This window comes from Ambystoma mexicanum, chromosome 5p, assembly GCF_040938575.1.
Source record: "Ambystoma mexicanum isolate Mex_15411 chromosome 5p, UKY_AmexF1_1, whole genome shotgun sequence".
NCBI lineage: Eukaryota > Metazoa > Chordata > Amphibia > Caudata > Ambystomatidae > Ambystoma > Ambystoma mexicanum.
The window spans coordinates 949,689,095-949,707,962 of NC_090930.1; the positions used below are offsets into that span (position 1 = coordinate 949,689,095).

The 18,868-nt window shown below is 45.9% G+C and overlaps 1 protein-coding gene across 5 annotated transcripts in view; it reads left to right on the forward strand.

The window, feature by feature from the left end:
- COBL (cordon-bleu WH2 repeat protein) overlaps window positions 1–18,868 on the forward strand; it is a 1,669,181-nt gene that overhangs the window by 1,545,812 nt on the left and 104,501 nt on the right. For all 5 annotated transcript variants that reach the window (XM_069613403.1, XM_069613401.1, XM_069613405.1 and 2 more), the window contains one exon: window positions 11,663–11,772. In XM_069613403.1, the coding sequence (XP_069469504.1) occupies window positions 11,663–11,772 (110 nt within the window). The remainder of the gene's footprint in view (window positions 1–11,662; window positions 11,773–18,868) is intronic.

Here is an 18,868-nt window from a genome sequence, read left to right on the forward strand (position 1 = left end):
ATGTTTAAAGTTTGGTATTGCAAGTGTTTTGTGTATAGATATATATAAATGAAAAAACTTTCTTAAAGGGACATTATGGTTAAGTTGCACTAAATAAAACCTATGAAATTCAATGAAAAAACTTTGTTAAAGGGACGTTATGGTTACAAGTAAAACCGAAAAACCTCAGAAATTCCCCAGTTATGGTAAGACAAGCAACCATAACTCGCGCCACCACTGTGCACTGCTAGGACTAACACCCAGGACATCAAAGATGACATCACAAATGTCATCTGCGACATCACTGATGACATCACATATCTAGACCACTTCTTTTTGTTCACTGACATATCTAGGCCAGGTGGTTTTGTTCGCTGACAGTCACAATATTAAAATAATTCAAAATGCTATATATTTTGACGTTAACCTTGTCATATGTTCTTAAATTACTTTCCTTAGGGTTTGGTCTCAGTTCATAGTGCACATAAATGGGACAATAAGCAGGCCTCAAACACACAATTCATTTGTATACATTAAGATAAACTTTAATGTTATTAACATTTCGTGATGATGCAGTTTCTTGCTTCCTTACTTTAGTTTCCCTGTATGTACCTCTTATTTGTATGCATTGTGTGTCTTCAAATGTATTGTTTGTAGTAGCACAATTGTGTAGTATGTCTTGATTTGTTAGCTATAGCTAGTTATTACATGTTTACCATTACTCAAAACTCTGATAAGGTAGCATTCATTATTTTACTATCCAAAATTGCAAGATTATAAATATTGTACTTTCATGGTGCATTCTGCAGGCATTGCCTATGTTTATGTATGATTAGGTTCCTGTATTAACAACAACACTCCAATACAATGTTGTTTAGACGAGTACATTCTCAAATAGAATAAGTAGTTTATGATGGGTCTCCCGATCACCCCTGACATCTTGTTACCAACATTATAAACACAACCCCTTGTAGGGACTTTTCATAAAAATTAATTTCACATGTGATGTCTTCAGTAATGTCATAAATGACATTTGTGATGTAATCTTTGATGTCCTGGGTTTTAGTCGCAGTGCACAGTGGTGGCACGAGTTATGGTTGCTTAGCTTACCATAACTGGCAAATTTCTGTAACCATAACTTCCCCCTCCCGAAGTTTTTTCATTGAATTTCACAGGTTTTTTTTAGTGTAACTTAACCATAACTTCCCTTTGACAAAGTATTTTCATTGAATTTCATAGGTTTTTATTAGTGCAACTTATTTTTATTAAATATATTTATTAGTTTTAAAAAACATCAACCAAACTGTTAACATTATCAATGCATTGTTCATGGGTTGCGCATGTAGTTCTCTGCCTTTCCCTCCCTCCCCCCAAGACCACAATTTGTCCATCAGTTCTGCCTGTACCAAACTCTGATCCCGGGCTGCCTGCTTCATCCGAGGTAGCGTCTTCCTCTCCAGGGTGAAATAATGGCACCGTGAGCGCCACCCATTGGTGTAAATCTTTGCTGGTGTCAATCCTCTGTTCTTGTAGTGCATTCTCCCATGCCCCAGTTTCCACCATCACCCACGTCTGAAGATCTCCCCACCACAGTACTACACTCGGGCTCTTGGTGCTTTTCCATCCCATAGCGATGCGTCTCTTTGCTATTATGTATATCAACTCCTTTAGCTTGTTTAAAGGTTTATTCTTCCTGCTTCTTTTATATCTGCCCAAGATGCATGCCATCAGTGTTTGCACATCTATATCGATGCCTGCCTCTGCCACTTTTACAGCTATCTGTGTCCAAAAAGATTGTATCATTCGGCATCCCCAGAACATGTGTGTCATTCCCACCCTGGGTTCGTTACATTTAGGACACTCATGGACTCCTGCCCCTCTGAACCTGGAGATCACTTCCGGTGTGAGGTATGCTCTGTTGATGATGTAGAACTGTATAAGATGCAAGCGGGCGTTCCTGGAGACCTTTTTGTGGTAGTGGGTTATATTTTCCCATTCCGTATCTTCAAATTCCAAGCCCAGTTCACTTTCCCATTTCGCTTTACATTTGAGTCCTTGTTTGGTTGTGCTATCCAGTAACGCTTCGTAAAGCCTTGAGGTTTCATGTCCCCCGTCAGCTGCGTTCAGCATGTTCTCGATGGTCTTGTGCTCTGTTTCCGGGTTCATGGTCTCTGGCCATCTGTCCGTGAGCCTCTGCACCACTGCTCTATGGAGCAGGAACTGCCCTGTCGGCAGTCCTGTAGTCTCGCTGAGCTCAGCAAATGTTAAGATCCCCTGGTCGTTCACCAGGTCTCCCAATGTGGCCACACCATAGATCTCCCAATGTGGCCACACCATAGGGCTCCCATTTACTTTGTGTCTCTTTTTGTCCCCTGGGCCTGCTTACCATGATTGCTGCTATAGGGATCTGTGGGGAGTACAGGTCGTCTATCTTCGCCTTCTTACAAGCTCGTTTCCAGAGCTGGGTCCCCAGTCTCGCCAAGTATGGGCTGTTTTGTGTTGCACCTGCTGGGACCCGGAGTAAATCCCTCAGGAGCATCTGATGGATGGCTGGTTGCAAGAGTCGGGTGTCTGTCGTGATCTCATCCGCCATCCATTTCACTACATGTTTCAGTTGACCCGCCAGGTAGTACAGTTCGAAGTTGGGGATTTTCAGGCCTCCCTTTTCATAGGGTATCTGTAACACTTCTAGCGCTACTCTATGCCTCCCTCCCTGCCAGAGGAATCTTCTGCAAAGCTTATTTACATCCTTGAAGAACTGTGGGGGGATGTTGAATGGGACATTGGTGAAGCAGTGTAGAAGCTGGGGTAGCGCCACCATTTTAAGAAGTCCAGCCCTTCCTGCCACTGAGAGCGGTAGTTTGCCCCAGAAGACCATTGATTTCTCAGGGTGTCTTTGGCTCTTACCGTGTTTAGGGTATGTTCAGTTTTGGGGTTGCAATGAATGGTGGTTCCTAAGTATTTAAAGGAGGTGGTCTTCCACTGGAGGGCCATGGTAGGGAGGCTTCCGACCCCGTCTTCATCAGTGCAGCCAAAGGGTAGATACATGATTTCTCTTTATTAATCTAGATCCCAGTATATCTGTAAAACCCGTCTAGTGTCTCCAGGATGTATGGTAGTATGTGTTCCGGGTTGTTTAAGTATAGGAGTGTGTCGTCAGCGTACATTAAGATTAGATAGGTCACCCTGTCTATCACTATGCCTCCATCCCCATATTCCTGTTGCAAGTAAGCAGCTAAGGGTTTGATGGCCATGATGTATAAAATGGGGGAGAGTGGACATCCTTGTCGCGTGCCCCTGTGGAGAGGCCATTTATCACAGTATGTTTTGTTTGTGCGCACTCTGGCCGTGGGGTCCGTGTATATGAGTTTGGTCCATTTTAAGAAGACTAGCCCTATCCCCATTTTTGTCCTGGTGGCATACAGCCATTTCCACCGGACTGAGTCGAAGGCTTTAGTGGCGTCCAGGGACGCCACTGCATATTTCCCCGGCCTGATATTAGTGCTATATATGACATGATGCAATCTACGCAGGTTCAGTAATGGTACGCCCTGGCACGTAGCCCGTGTGATCTTGGTGGATCAGTAGGGGGACTACTTTGCACAGTCTTCTCGCCATCAGGGCCGTTAGGATTTTGTTGTCTGCATTAAACATGGATAGGGGCCTGTACGAGCCACACTCCTCGCCGTCCTTACCAGGTATTAATAGTGGGATGATTACAGCTTTTCTCATGGTTTCTGGAAGGGTGCCTGTCTCGTATGCCTCATTAAAAACTTGGGCTAGTAGTGGTGCTAGGAACTCCTCAAATGTCTTGTAAAACTCCCCTGGGAGACCATCCGTTCCTGGGGTTTTCCCGGACGGTAGGGATCTGATGGTGACCAACACCTCCTCAGGGGTAATGGGCTCGTCCAGGGCCTCAGCCATTTGTGTATCTATTTTGGGCAGTTTAATGATGTCTAGGACGTCTTCTATTTCAATGTCTTTGGGCGACGTGGTGCAGGCATAGAGGTCCTGATAAAACTCAGAGATGCGTGGTACTATTGAGCCATCCGATTTGCGGACATGGCAAATGGGTGTCCTGGGGGCTTCTCGTTTATACAGCCAAGCTAGTAGCTTCCCCGGTTTGTCACCAAGGTCATGGCTTCTTTCGATATGTTTCGTGTAGCTGAGTTTCCCCAGTTTTTCCCAGTATGTTAAATAGGCTTGTCTGACCTCAACCTCCTTTTGCAAATGTTTAGGATTTGAATTGGCCCTCTCTTCTAGCTCCCCCAGTTCTTTTTCAGTGTGTGCTAGTGAGGCTATGATCTTTAGGCTCCCCCTACAGCCGCAATCATTTCTCCCCTCATGACCACTTTGTATGCTTCCCATACAGTGCCAATGTGTTGTACACTGTTTTTGTTCGTCTGCCAGAAGTCTAGTGTGCTTTTCCTTATCTGTTGCACAAGGCTACGTCTAGCAGAGCTTCGCTTCTGAGCCTCCATGTAGGTACAGGAGGTCTAGGTGGAAATACCGTCCAGGTGGCCGCCAGTGGGGAGTGGTCAGAATACACTCTGGTTAGGTACTGTGCGTCCCTGAACATAGCTTGTTGCTCTTCACTTTTTTTATTAGTGCAATTTAACCATAACATACCGTTTTACAAAGGTTTTTCAGTGAATTTCATGGTTTTTTACCAGTGCATGCTATGTTCCTACAACTTACTAATATCATACATATCCCAATATAGCAACATTTCTGTCCAATTTACAAAGTTTCACCTTAAAACTCTGCTATTTCCCACTTTCTAGCATCATTTTTAACACTTCTGTACACTTTTTGCAACTTTTACCACTGTTTTTGTGTCTGTCGACGTCCACAAACGTCTGATGTCATTGCAGACTTTTCAGACAGTGCCACATGACCATGCGATCGTGCATGTCATGGCGACGTGCCGCGAACACGTCTGCACTTCGCGATCAGGTCAGTGATTCGAAGGCAGTTCAGAACTGCATTTTCTACTGATTTAGGAACTTTCAAGCTCAAAATGTACCCTTGCACAGCTCCTACATCTATTCCTACTAATTATCCATTAACAATCTAGTACAAAGCACTCGAAGAATGCTAGCAAAACTGCTATTGCCATCCCTCCTCCCCAAGAGCCACCACCACCAGCTGGAGGATCTGCACAACAACAAAAAGTGCAGTACTTCCAAAGACAATGAAAACAACCAAGAAAATGAGGTAGAGGAAGTGCCTACCTCTAGCACCCAGAGAGAATCATGGGAGTGGCAGTTCTACCACTGTTGGGAATGTACCAAAGGCTAAAGCTACCAAAGTGAAATGCACTGAGTGTACTCAATCACGGATTACCTGGACAGTACTCCTGGGGAACCAGCTCCATGCACCACCACACCAAATCCAACCACTGCAATGCTCTCAGAAAGGTTGTTCCTTTCTTAGAAGTTGGCTGTCTTACTCCACCTCATCTTCCTCAACCAATACTGTAACCACACAGCCTACTTCTGTGGGCCACAACAAAATTCCAGCAGCTACCTTGCAAGCAATAAAAGGGGCTGTTATCCATATCTTTCGAAGACAACAGTCCTCTGTTTATACTGCAACACACCACTCTCAAGGGGGAAGCAATTTCAAAGTGCTTTTGAAGCTGTAATCAAGGAGCATGAGAAACACTGCCCCTACCATAGAAGTAACACAGGCGCAACATCTTCCCCTGTCCACCTGCCCCTCCATATTAGTGCTCGGTGCCTCTTGCCTCATTTCCCTCCCCAGCTTACGTTCAAACCTCTTCTTCTGCAAAAGGAAATACATCAAACAACAACAAAAGGAAGGTTCCTTTAGAAACCACCTTTCACAGTTAAAAAAAGAACTAATAAAAAGTCTTCTACACTCCATCTACTTTACATTTCTCAGAAAAGTACATAGACTCAATAAGATTTTCCAACATTTCCATTAGCATTTTGTGTTATGCTAATCGAAATAATGTGGTGTTCATCCCCCATTCCAGGGACTGGAAGGGGGGATAACGGCCCGGCAGCCTAAGTTAACGGCCCAAGTGAAGCGAGGGCGGATAATGAGGGCTCTGGACCATTATCCCCGTTCCAGCCCCTGTAATGGGGGATAAAGACCATTAGCACCCCGGGTTCCTGCGGCATCCCGCTGTAGGAAGGAAAATCCTATTCCAAGATGGCCACCATGGAAAGGGAAGGCCGAGCTCCGTACAGAGACCCTCTTCCCTTTCCATGGCAGCCTGCAGAAGGTGAAGAGAGAACCCTATGACCAAATTACCACAAGCACAATTTTTTTTCCTTTTCAAACCTGTCCCACTTTCGGATAATTTTACGACATAGCCGGTCCCAGGTGTACATGGTCACTTTAACCCCATTTGGCGTCCCTCCTGGTCATGGACAGTAGCCAGATTGTCTGGGTCATGACCTTATGCCATGACCGGACAATCTGGCCACTGCCCATGGCCACAGGCTAAACCGCAGTCACCAAAGGTATATCACTAATTTTTGTACCTACATTATGACACTTGTCAAAAAATAAAACACAGGTACATTTGCAAAACCATGCTTTCAGGTCCTTGCCAATGCTCCTTACACGAGTTTGCTTGAAATCCGCCCATGTTTTTTTTTTTTTTTTCCAAAAGTGTCAAAATGTATGTACATAAAATAGTCATATAATTTAGCCCCCAACTTGACAAAATCCATTCATACTTAACACAAACATTCAAGGTTGGGTCTATAACAGCTATATACAGCTTCTCTATATAATCCTCCATGCCCATTGTTGCTGCTCCTACCTGTGTCTGCTGGATTTCCATGGACCTCTGTGTTTGCTTTAGTGGTGCAAGGTGGCGTGAAAGTTTCCTTTGTCTGTGTAGGGAGTACGTTTGGAAGCTTTGACTGCCTGATTCAATATATACATCAAGATGTGGTTCCTTCCGCCACATGGCGTCCACTTTGATGTTTTATTTGTTGTGGTGTAATTATTTTACTCTTATGTTACTTAAGGAAGGAGTTGTTTGAACTACTCTCCCATCTCTTCACAGAACCTGATACCGTCAAAACTTCCCATGTACATATGGAGCAGTGTACAGCTAGGGGGTGGTTGGGTTGCTGTCCTGAGCGGTGCACTGTTAGTGTGCACCCCTTTCACCTGTGCTCGGGTTGGGATGCTGCTGGTTGTTGCATAACGCTGCGGATTTTCATCTTCCTGTTGATCATGTCTTTTCCTTTTTCTTTCTTTCATAATTGTAATCACAGTTATCGGTGCTGTTTATGTGGTGGTATGTGTTCCTGTGATCAGTATTGGTAGTTCTTTGTGAGTCGCTGAGCAGGTCATTGAGCTCCTCTCATAGCACTGCCATTCTTCTGTAGGTGAAGTGAAAAGGGTAGATTGTGTGTGTTCTCAGATGATTTGTTGTGCTAATGTTCATCAAATATGGGGCTGCGAGTTATCCTGATATGTTTTTGGATCTGGTATCCTCTCGTATGAGAAGTTATTGTTTGCCTGTTACTGTTCAATAGTTCTTCCTTTTTTTTTAATTGACCGTTGCTGCTAATGCATCCATTTTGATCCTTATCTGCTGTTCTGCAGAAAATAAAATTGCAAAGCTGTGTTGGGCAAGGACACACATTAAATTCCATTGGAGGTGGCAATATCTTTCATTGGATGAATGGAAGTAATGTGCCAATGTTATTTCTGTAGGCCTGTGCACTGAAAATGCCTGCATCGAAGACAGCACTGCTCTGAGCCATATGAAAGAGCCTAACAGCACAGCTTCCTATGGTCACAGATGGGGAGGTTATAGCGGGTACCCCATGGAGAACAAAGCGCCTGACGAGCCTGATTAGCGAAAGACGTCTCTTGTAGAAAGCAAGCCCACAGTTAGTTCATGACGGCTTTGTTTCAACCATTTTGTGACAGGGACCTTCACACAGAAAGCAAGGTATGTCCATGGCCTGGAAACCCATCCCCTGATAGCTGGTAGTATTATCAAGGAATATTTTTTGTGAGCATACATAAGCCAGTAGCATCATTCAGGACACCCGTGCAGCGGGGAATCCACTCTCTGCCCCATACCTGAGGTACCATTCGAATGTCCTTGCTGGCTGCCTCCAGGGCAGCTGGAAACACTCTTAACCTCCTCAAGGGCAGCTGGAAACACTCTTAACCATTGAGGACATTCATGGAAGTATGAAATAAATATAGTCCATGGCATAAATATGAGTTTCGTGTTGTCTGCACCCCTGTCACTACACACACCACAAACCAATAGTTGGAGAGTGGTGTGCCCTAAAGTCATGCATTATTGAGCAGATGCGCGTCGAAATAAACAGGGTCTCACATTTTGGAGCAAATGAGGCTGAGTTACCTTTGAAAGGTCAGTGTTTAATTTATAGACCGAACAGTTCATGCCTGCAGGATACACCCTGCACCTCCAGTGATGCTTAGGAATCATTTAGTACCAAATAATAATTATGAGGTGTGATAGAAGGACAAATTCCTCTTGAATAAATTGCGTGAGTCTCGGTCTTTCCCTGAAGATCATAATGTTGATATGATGTAATATGATATGGCATTTATAACATACCTATACATAAGTGTTTCGAGGCGCGACGAGGCAAGGGAGGGGGAACAGAGGGAAGACAGACAACGATCCTACTAGGCCAGGTGTCATTCAGATCGCACAAGTGCAAGGGAAGGGGGAAAGGAAAGTGCGGGGGGGGCAGTGCATTACATGGGGTAATAACATAAAAAGATAAATAAAAGAACGGCCAGCTGGTGGCAAGTGCATGGTGAGTGCAGACATAAGTGCTGGTGGGGGGACTTTAGGGATACAGAAAACAGTCCCCAGGTGCAGGGGTTGCCAGGGAGGCAGTGCAGGCGTGCAACTGGCAGGGCTTGGGCCCGAGGTCAGATGGGTGGCCAGGTAATCGGTGCAGTCTCAGTATCAGCCAGGACTTTAGCAGGGGAGAGGGGGGGAGAAAGCAGAAGCAAAGAGGAAGGTTTTAAGGTGCTTCCGGAACCAAAGATGGTTCTCCTCAAGTTTCAGGGAGGCTGTTCCAGAGGGAGGCCCCAGCTGAAGAGAGAGATCTACCACCAACTTGTTGCTTGGAGAAGGGACTGACCCTGAGGGAGTTGGAGGCGGATGAGCAAAGAGCTCTAGAGGGAAGGTATTTAGGAAGAGAGAGTTGAAGGTATTGAGGCCTCAGGCCCCAGACGGCCTTGTGGACGATGTAGAGGGTTTTGAACTTAATCCTCGCAGCCACTGGGAGCCAGTGCAGAGATTTCAGTCCTGGAGAGATACGATCCCTGGGCTTGAGGCCAAGGACAAGTCTCACAGTCCTGTTTTGGATGAGTTGCAGAGGGCGTAGAGTAGAAGCAGGAAGATTTAGAAAGAGGATGTTGCAATAGTCCAGCCTAGAGAGAACCAGAGCTCTGGAGACAGTGAGCTTCTGGGGTAAGGAGAGGAAGGGAAGACTACCTCTGAGGAGGTGCAGCTGGTAGTGTGACTTCTTAGAGACGTCAGAGATGTGTGGAGAGAAAGAGAGTGTGGAGTTGTAGATGACCCCGAGGTTTTTAGCCTTCCAGGTGGGAGCAGGAAGAGGCCCAATAGAGGCCGGCCAGAAAGCTACAGGAAAGGAGGGAGTGGGTGTGCCAATGAGGAGAATCTCAGTCTTACTGGCATTAAGGCAGAGGTTATTGGTGGCACACCAATCCAGGATAGCAGACAGACAGTCAGAGATGAGGGACGGAGAAGAGGTAGCCGAAGGTAGCCTGAAAATGAGCTGAGTGTCATCCGCATAGCACTGAAAGTTGGGGCACAGAACGGCAATGCAAGGAGTGCCAGGTATTGGTTGAACAGCCAGGGAGAGAGGTTAGACCCCTGGCGGACACCGTAGGTAGAGAAAAAGTTAGCACAGAGGAAGGACCCAAATTGGACCTGGGAGGGTCGGTCAGAGAGGAAGGAAGTCATCCACGCCAGGGCCTGACCGGTGATACCTAGGTTATCACAGAGACAATTAAGCAGGATGGCATGGTTGACAGTGTCAAAGGCAGAAGAGAGATGAAGTAAGATGAGGACACAGGGGGTGTTAGAGTCAAGGTTGGAGAGCAGGTCTTCACGGATGTTCAGGAGAGCAGTTTGCATGCTCTGGCAGCTCTGAAGCCAGACTGATGGCCATGAAGACAACCAACAGATTCAGTGTGGAGATTAAGCTGGGAGATGGCCAGTTTCTCCAGGATCTTGCCCAGGAAGGGAGTGATGGAGATTGGGCGATAGGGTTTCTTAAGAAGAGGGTGCACAAGGGAGTGCTTCAGGGGAGATGGGAAGACTGCAGTGGCGAAGGAGTGGTTGCAGAAGTCAGCCAGGACAGGAACCAGGGTGTCAATGTGGTTGTTGATGGTTTTGGAGAATCAGGGGTGAACCTGTTTTGACAAGACTTTTATAGATCGGACTTGTCTAGAAACCTTGTCAGCAGAGAACAGGGGAAAGGCAGAGAAGTTTGTCCTCCTATGCTAGGCCAACGCTTTGTGAGGTTCCAGCTGACCTTTCACTGGGTCTTGACCTTCATCCACCACCACTAGCACAAGTGTAGTCCACAGAGTCAGACCTCATAGCTAGGGCGAGCCATAGTACAATGATCTCTCATACCAAAATGGGGTGTGCAGCCTTCTTATCACTCATTACATGCACAAATGACCACTACGTGGATGTCACTCACAATGATGTCTGTAAAAGAGAACACCAAAGTGAGGCTTAAATCATGTAGATATAGTTGGTCTTCTAGACCATATCAAATCAAAATTAAACATAACGCTGCAATTATTTGATTTTCGCTGATCTACATACTCTGGTGGTTAGGCGGAAGGAGCCCAATACCAGCTGTGGGGGGATCCAACCTGCAAGGCAGTATAGTCTGCAGACTGGAACTTTTTTAACCATGCACCAGGGCAATCAGATTCCTTTGTTTACCTTGGCCACTCTACCAAGGGAACACTCACTTGAGAATCCATGCAAGTAAACCACAGTAATATCTGTAAATTTGGTTTTGTGCTAGAGAACTCCCCTGTAACAGAAAAGGCACAAAATACGAAATAACTTTAAGTTAAGTTTTGATTCATCAGTGTTTAAGGGCATTTGTGCTGTATTTAGATGTGTTCAAGCTCCAGGGAGTTCGAACATGAGAGCTTGGCCTGTACAGGTGGCTAGTATCATCGAGCAAGTGTGTCCCAGCAGTCGTGCAATGGTCAACAAAATACTATTTTTAAATCCCTTTGTCCTGTGATGTTTGCCTAACATGGAGAGTTAATCAGAGAATGGCAGGCAGTTGAAAATTAACTATACATAAGAACTGAGTAAATAATGATTTACCTCTCTGGGGGTAAGCGGCCTACAAATAACCTGGGAATAGTGCTCTATTGTTTTCTCTGTATCAATGCCAAGCGCTCAATTGAAACTGTCTTTTGCAGCAAGGCTGCTTGGTTGGCATTGTGAACGTGTGATGAATTGGTAAATTAATACACCTTCTCTTGCTTGTGACCTTAAAAGAACTGCTTAGGTCTTCAGTACAAATATTTCCCTGGATCAAAATAATCTAAAAGTCTAGCAACTTTAGCACTTGATTGCCATGTCCCTGGGAATGATCATGTAAAGGCTGTTGATGTTGTTCTGTTGTAGCCCAGTCACCAGAGATGAAGAACTGATGGCAGTTCGGAGCGGTGAAGAAGACGTGTTCATCACGGCCCAGTTTCAGCAAACCCTAGCAGAACTCGATGAAGATTCGGAAGGTTGGTGGCTAAGTGAATATGGGAACACTTATCACCAATGCACTGTGTTAGGCTGTTGCAGTGGGTCTTCCGCAACTGTGTGGAAGAGTTGCCCATGTGTAGACCTGAAACAGATCGGTAATGTCCCATGCAAATATCAAATAGGAGACCCTCTCAAAGGCATGGGAGATGCATTCTTTGAGGAGACTATAGTGGAGGTTTGATACTTACCCATGCATCGTTAGCTCTTCTACACTACTAGCTGTGTGGGAGAGTTACCCATGTGTAGACTTGAAACAAATATGATAAGGTCCCACGCAAGTGTCAAAAAGGAGACCTTTTCAAAGGCATGAGGGATTGGTTCTTGAGTGGAGTGGAGAGTCAATTGGAGGCTATCCTACACGTTGGAAAGCAGAGCCTTGAGTTGTACCTAGATAGATTAGGGTGTAATTTATAATATAGTAATTTAGTTCTAGCAGGGGCGTCGGCACAGTGTGTGGAACCTTACTGGGTAGACAGGGGAGTGAAAGTACTGGTAAGCAGATCATGCATGAGGTTCTGAGGCACAATGTTTTTCCTCAACATTCCTCAGGTCCAGATGTTAGTGTTCAGGTTTAAGGCCGATGCCCTCAAAACTCAATATCACCAGGTGAGTTCCAGGACACTGGGGCCAAAACTAAAAAAAGAACACACATATTTTTGGAACTGTGTTGGCAAGGGCTGATGTTTTGATAGCCATTTGTATTGGGACGTTGCAAAATCTTTGATCTGTTTCTTATATTCTGTATTGTTCAATGGAACCACCGTTAACGTCCATTCATTGTTGATCAGGAGTGAGTGTCATCAATGCTTCTTCTCCATCAGAAGTCAGAGAGCAAGGGACTGGCATTAGCAAATTGACAATCGGGCCAACCGCTTTTCACACATAACCCATGCTTCTCATTTTCCATCAGACCCGATGATTTTCAATCCAAATGAAACTGCTTTACAAAATGGGGTTTCGGTATATTTATGATCTGTCCACCATATCTGTGCCGTCAATCTGTCAATGGACTCATAGGATCTTGGATATTACTGAACTTCATATGTCCGTGGAGTGATAGTGTAGGCATTTTGTAGTTTTAACTTCCACTACTATATTGTCCTGCTCGAAAGAGCCTTTGTGTGTGTTGGATACCACCAACTGACACAAATCCATGATTCGCACTGCCAATGCAATGAATTGGATTCATCACATTATACCTTAAATGAAATATCATGGACGCATGTCTTTGGTGATGCACTTTTTCTTAATGTTCTCGCAATACACAACACCATGAAGCCAGCAGACCATCTCGTAACTACCTGTCAAGTTGGGAAGCCCGAGAGGGCCGCGTACCTGATGTCTTGGAGGTCGATCTCGCAGAGGTCGCCAGTCTGGAGCTCGTGAAAAGATGAACAAGTGGCACGAAGAACCAGCCTCTCCACCACCCACGATTTGAAATGGGTGGAGGATGGACCGAATCCCAATGTCACGAAGGCACTCTTCTGATAACTGTGACAGTGGGACTGTGCAAGCACAGACAGGTGAGGCCAAAGTCTAGGTGAAGATTGCTGGCAAGACGAAGTCCGATGACAATACTCCGAAGGCTCAAGAACTGCAGTAGTAGTCAAAATGTCCGACGCGGCAAGACAGGTCTATACCGCAGAAAGAAAAGATCTTGGCAGATGCTGGTGGTCCGACAGGAGCAAGCCAGACAGGAATGAGGGAGACCAGATATAACTAGCAGACTGGCCCTAAAAGGAGTCGAGTAGGCGGACCCAGGGTTGACCCGGAAGAGTTGCTTGGCAGGACCAAGGCAGGACCCAGGTAAGTGATTGGCAGGCCCAGGACGGGATTATAGCAGGAGTGAGCAGGCAGGCCCAAGACAGGACCCAGGTAAGTAGTTGGCTGGCCCAGGACAGGACCCAGGTAGGGGTAAGCAGGCAGGCCCAGGGCAGGTCTCAGGTAGGTAGTTGGCTGGCCCAGGACAGGACCCAGGTAAGGGTAAACAGGCAGGCCCAGGGCAGGACCCTGGTAGGGGTAAGCAGACAGGCCCAGGGCAGGTCTCAGGTAAGTAGTTGGCTGGCCCAGGACAGGACCCAGGTAAGGGTAAACAGGCAGGCCCAGGGCAGGACCCTGGTAGGGGTAAGCAGACAGGCCCAGGGCAAGTCTCAGGAAGGTAGAAGGCTGGCCCAGAACTGGACCCAGGTAAGTACAGGAGCACAGGAACAAGCGAAGCGAAGCAAACCGCGTTGAGACGCGGCTTGCATCGATTCGTGGCCTCTTTTATGGGTCGCCGGCACCCGAGATGCTTGGAACGCAAGCCGCTTCGTCTCCGGGCACCGGCGAACCCACAACGAGGCCTGGAAGGCAAGCCCTTCCAAGGAGGCGAGCCCAGTCCACGGCGCATGCGCGGAACCGCGACAGAGGTCTCCCGCGCATGCGCCGTAGGCCGCCGGGCCCAACACCCAACACTCCTCCCCTGGCGAGTCCCCAGACGCGAACGCGCGGGTAGACTCGCCAGGAGGAAAAGGGAGCGGCAGACTCCGGTCTCCCACGTGACATGACACTACCCTAAGAGCCTCATCTGTGCAGCCTCATAAGGATCTTTATTTAACCCCTTAAGTGCCAAGGACGAGTAAGCTTGTCCTTGTTGCATAGACTTGCATACTAGCCTGGTGCACAGAGACTGTAAACATCTCCAAATCTCTTGGAAGGGATCAAAAATGGATTGGCTAGATTTAAACATAAGCCCTCATAATGTGCCTAGCGGTAAAGAAAGAATATGGAATAATTAAGTTAATTCATGTTTGCCCCATTCACTTTCAATACAAATAGGCACCTCAGGTTATAAATTCCACACGTGGTAAACAGTGCATGTGAAAACTGCAGTGTGGGAAAGATTCTGCGTCACGACAGTACAACAGCAGGAAAATACTGCAGGAATGGGAGTATGAATACAATGTTCCGTGATAACGCCTCATACATTTACATGTACCGAAAAGTGTAGTTGATTACTGCGAGGTGAAGCTAAATGAGTTGTACTTGCTTCCAATCCTCCACAAAAATACAAATGCCGAGCCACACCACTTGAGCAACTTACTAGGCCAGGAACCTACACCAAAAAGAGCCACTTATTCCACCTAATGGAGCCAGCTGAAGCAATAAGAGCAGAGAAATCCGGTGCCCAAGGGGAAGTGGTGAAGGAGAAACACACTGTTCTGAGGTGTAGACCCTCAACAAGCACATTGGCAGAGTAGGAAATCATCGCCATGCATAGGTAGGACAAGCACGCCATCACCTGGGAAGTCCAGATGATACAGACTGACCTTGAATACAACGGGTGTGTGAGGTGCACCGCCTATTCCAATGGGTGATTTAATAAAAGGTACATATGTAATAATAATCTTAAATGCAGTTCCAGGTGCAGCTGGGCAATACTCTCTGACCATGAAGAGTGGAACAATACACTGCAATTAAACCCACTGTTGCCAGTAGGTGACCCAAATGCACTCCCATGGTTAACTTTGGTTTGGTAAAAGATTCACACATAAAGTACGTAATTAGATTAATTAAATAGATGCTATGAGGCATTCAGATAACAAACTCATGGTCCTTTGTAACACCAAACAGAGTTTATAATTATAGGCATTTCAAACACGTTTCATCTGCATCTGAGGTACAATTGATACAATTTCACAAAAAACAATCAAAATCTTACCACTTCTTGAACTCAATGTCCTTGAGTGTTACCCAATCACACTTAATTCTTTTTCATCACAAGATCAACAAACACTGAACATTTTTCTTGTCAACTAAAGTCAGTCTGGAGATGTTCATTCAGACTCCTCGACAAAATATTGCCAACACATTTCGGATTAAGTATCCATCTTCAGGGCCTGTACAGTGTTCTTCTAAATTGGTATTTCATTGATTAACCTTCCAATTGTAGACAAATCACTCCTGTTTGCAGAACCTGTGTAGCCTCACTGGTCCTCAATGGGGTAACTCACAGTTTGTTAGTGATTTCTTCCAGTACTCTTCAGTTGCTGAGTTTCATCTAGGCTCGAACAGGAAGTCAGCAAAATGCAAGCAAGACTGACCTTGAAACCAGCACCAGAACAAGAGTTGACATACTCCTTCTCTAGAAGGTGGTATCTGTGTCACAATCATTGATGATACCACCCAGCATCGTCTATCCAGTCTATTGTACTCAATGGCAGAGCAACAAGAAAAAAGATAGCATTACATTTTTTCCATGAGTACATGAATTAATAAAATACTTACCAGACCACATGTCATAAAATTGTCTTCCCAATTTCCCAATGAAACATAATACGACTGAACAATCCATCTCTCCTTTACTCCAGTAATTTAATACATCCTTCAAGAATGCCCCCGATAATTTACTGTTCATGAATTTCCTGCAGAAAATAACTCAGGCAACTGCCCACTAACCCTACTAAAAACTCTCCTGTACTATGCATACTCATCCTCTTACACTGAACTAATAGGACACAGACCTCCGCTGCAGGAGAAAAAAAAACACTGCAAACTACAGACACTCCACAACACCCAACAGGACTCTAAAGCAATCACACACAAATCACCCATGTAGACTCATGCACCAAACACCACATAATGTCACTCAACTAAAAATCAGGCCAGCACTCAGTGACCGGTTTTCCGAACTGAAGCTACCAACAGCACATCAAAGCTCTCTTGCGCTTCTCGCTCTCAATCCCACTAACTCACCCATCCCAACCCCCTTCCTTTTCAGATCTGCCAGAGGACCTGGAGACCATGAAAATGTAAGCGGTGTGCGGTATAAATCACAATAACATAACATATAACTGATAGCCACCTCTTAACCAACCAAGCCCAGCACACTCTGCTATCATTTCCAAGATATACACCTCAACGAGCCCAACTCTAACCGCAAATTGCTTTTTGCTTTTTCTCCCTGGCCACTGGCTGACACTGATAAGGTGACAAGGGAAAAGGATGGCCTCACAGTGGAAGGTGTGCTAGGCTCCCAGCCGAGCCCTTGTGCCCTCTGCATGGCAGACTGTTCCTGCCAATCCAGGATGCCAGTCATGCATGCACAGTCCCTGCTGGTCTTGGCAGCATCCTCAGCGATACACCAGCTCTGCAGCATGTCTGATTCAGCCAGAGGATTCTTTACCCTGCACGCTGCCTGCTTTTTGCCACTTCCTTGTCTGTTCACTTGGACCACCGCTGCTTTACATGTGTCCCTGAAGGAACATGTCCATGGAGGCAAAAGCTTCAACCATGCAAATCACAGCCTTCTCAGCGGCATCACTCATGTGTTTCATAGCCCGCATCCGATCCGATGTAAGTTCCTCCTGTCCTACTTGCTGTTACTCTGTGGTTTATGCCTGTGCCATGATACTAGCACATGCCTTGGCATTGGTCCTAGAACATCTGCCCTGAACTACTTCTCCCTCCTGTCACCCCCAGCAGACAGGTCTGGCAATGTCTTATCCTCCACTTGATCTGCCCCCCCCCCCTGTGTGCCATCTTCCGTGTTCTGGATGCTAGGGCACCATGTTCATCTCCCGTAGATCCCTGCCCTGTCTCTTCCACTGGCGCCATGTTCCCTGGCTGCACACGCTGTCTGACAGTTTAGGGAACAGCAAGTGCCGTGTTGGGAATAGTGGCTGCAGATGGATAAAGGCGACCTCTTTCTTTCTCTGCACCTTTTCTTTAAATACATATAGTTTTTTGCCTTTCTCTTGGGTTTACTTCGTCTTGGCGCAAAGTTGTTGGCACGTGTTTTCCACAGACAAATATTCCATGCCTGAAAGATGGCATTGCATTGCAAAACATTCTAATATGACCTTCTTTTTCGATCTTAGCCACTGGAAAATTATGACTGGGATGGGCTCTTCAGGAAAGGGGTGTGCGTCTAGCTGGTCTGAGGGACTCAGACCCTGTGCTTTTATGTTATTGATATGTGTTGTGTTTGCTAGAATAATCCCCTCTGAGCTGTTCCATGCATCGCAGGTTGATCAATTCACTGGTTGTTCTGGCTTAGGCATGGGTGGCCGAAATTTGAGAATTTCTCACCGTGGGAAGGAATGATGGATTCGGTGAACAACCTGCCTCTCAGCATTTCCGGTTGTGCGTGCGGCAATTTCAGCCCATTTGGAGGGCTGAAATGTTCACCTGTTCTGATTGGCTGAAATGACCAGCTGTTCGTACAATATGGATCTGTATATGTTGACCTCCAAATGGACCGACATTTTGCGGATCGCCCAACCGAAAAACTGCCAAATAGATTTGTTCCAAATTCAGCAGCCATTTCACCAGTAATTTCAATCCATTGGCGGAGGGTGTTTATAGGCAGAATATGCCAATTCTCTTGCGCTGGTGGGAAATTCTTTTAATTTTTAGAAATCCTAAGACCTTCAATGGACTATTCCTGCAGTTTGTTTTTTCCTACCTCCTGTCTCAGAAAGTATAATCAATCCTCCGATCAATTTTTTCAGTTTCCTTTTCAGGTTTTTTGAACGTGTGATGGCAAAATGGACGCTTTGAATGTTCATTGGATAGAAATGGCAATCCTCTTAAGTGCCCCTGCAGGTGTGCAGTGAAAAAATGGTAGAATAAAATGTACTTTATCACATTTTATTATCATTATTATTATTATCATGCAGTATTTATTGAGCGGGGACCTAGTTCCGAGAAGCAACTGAGGGCTTAACAGAGGTATACAACAATACAGATACATAATAGAGCGCTTTACATAGGTAACAACAGAACAGATATACAGCGGAGGGGGCGATACATATGGGCACAGAGGTGGGTTACAGCTGGACCTGGGTGAAGGGAAGGAGAGGGGTGGGCCGCGTCTAGCGCGTTAGGTGGTGCGAGGTGTGACATGATGGCCTGGGTGTTGAGGAGGAGAGGCTCCTTGAGAGGTGGGTCTTGAGGGTGCGTGTGATAGGCTCAGTTCCAAGATGCTTCATTTTGAAGGAGGCAGACCTTTCGCACCAGTGCAGAAATGTCAGGATGGAAAATGGCCTGAGTGTTGAGGTGGTGTATTGGACCTTAGAGCTTGTGGGGCAGTGT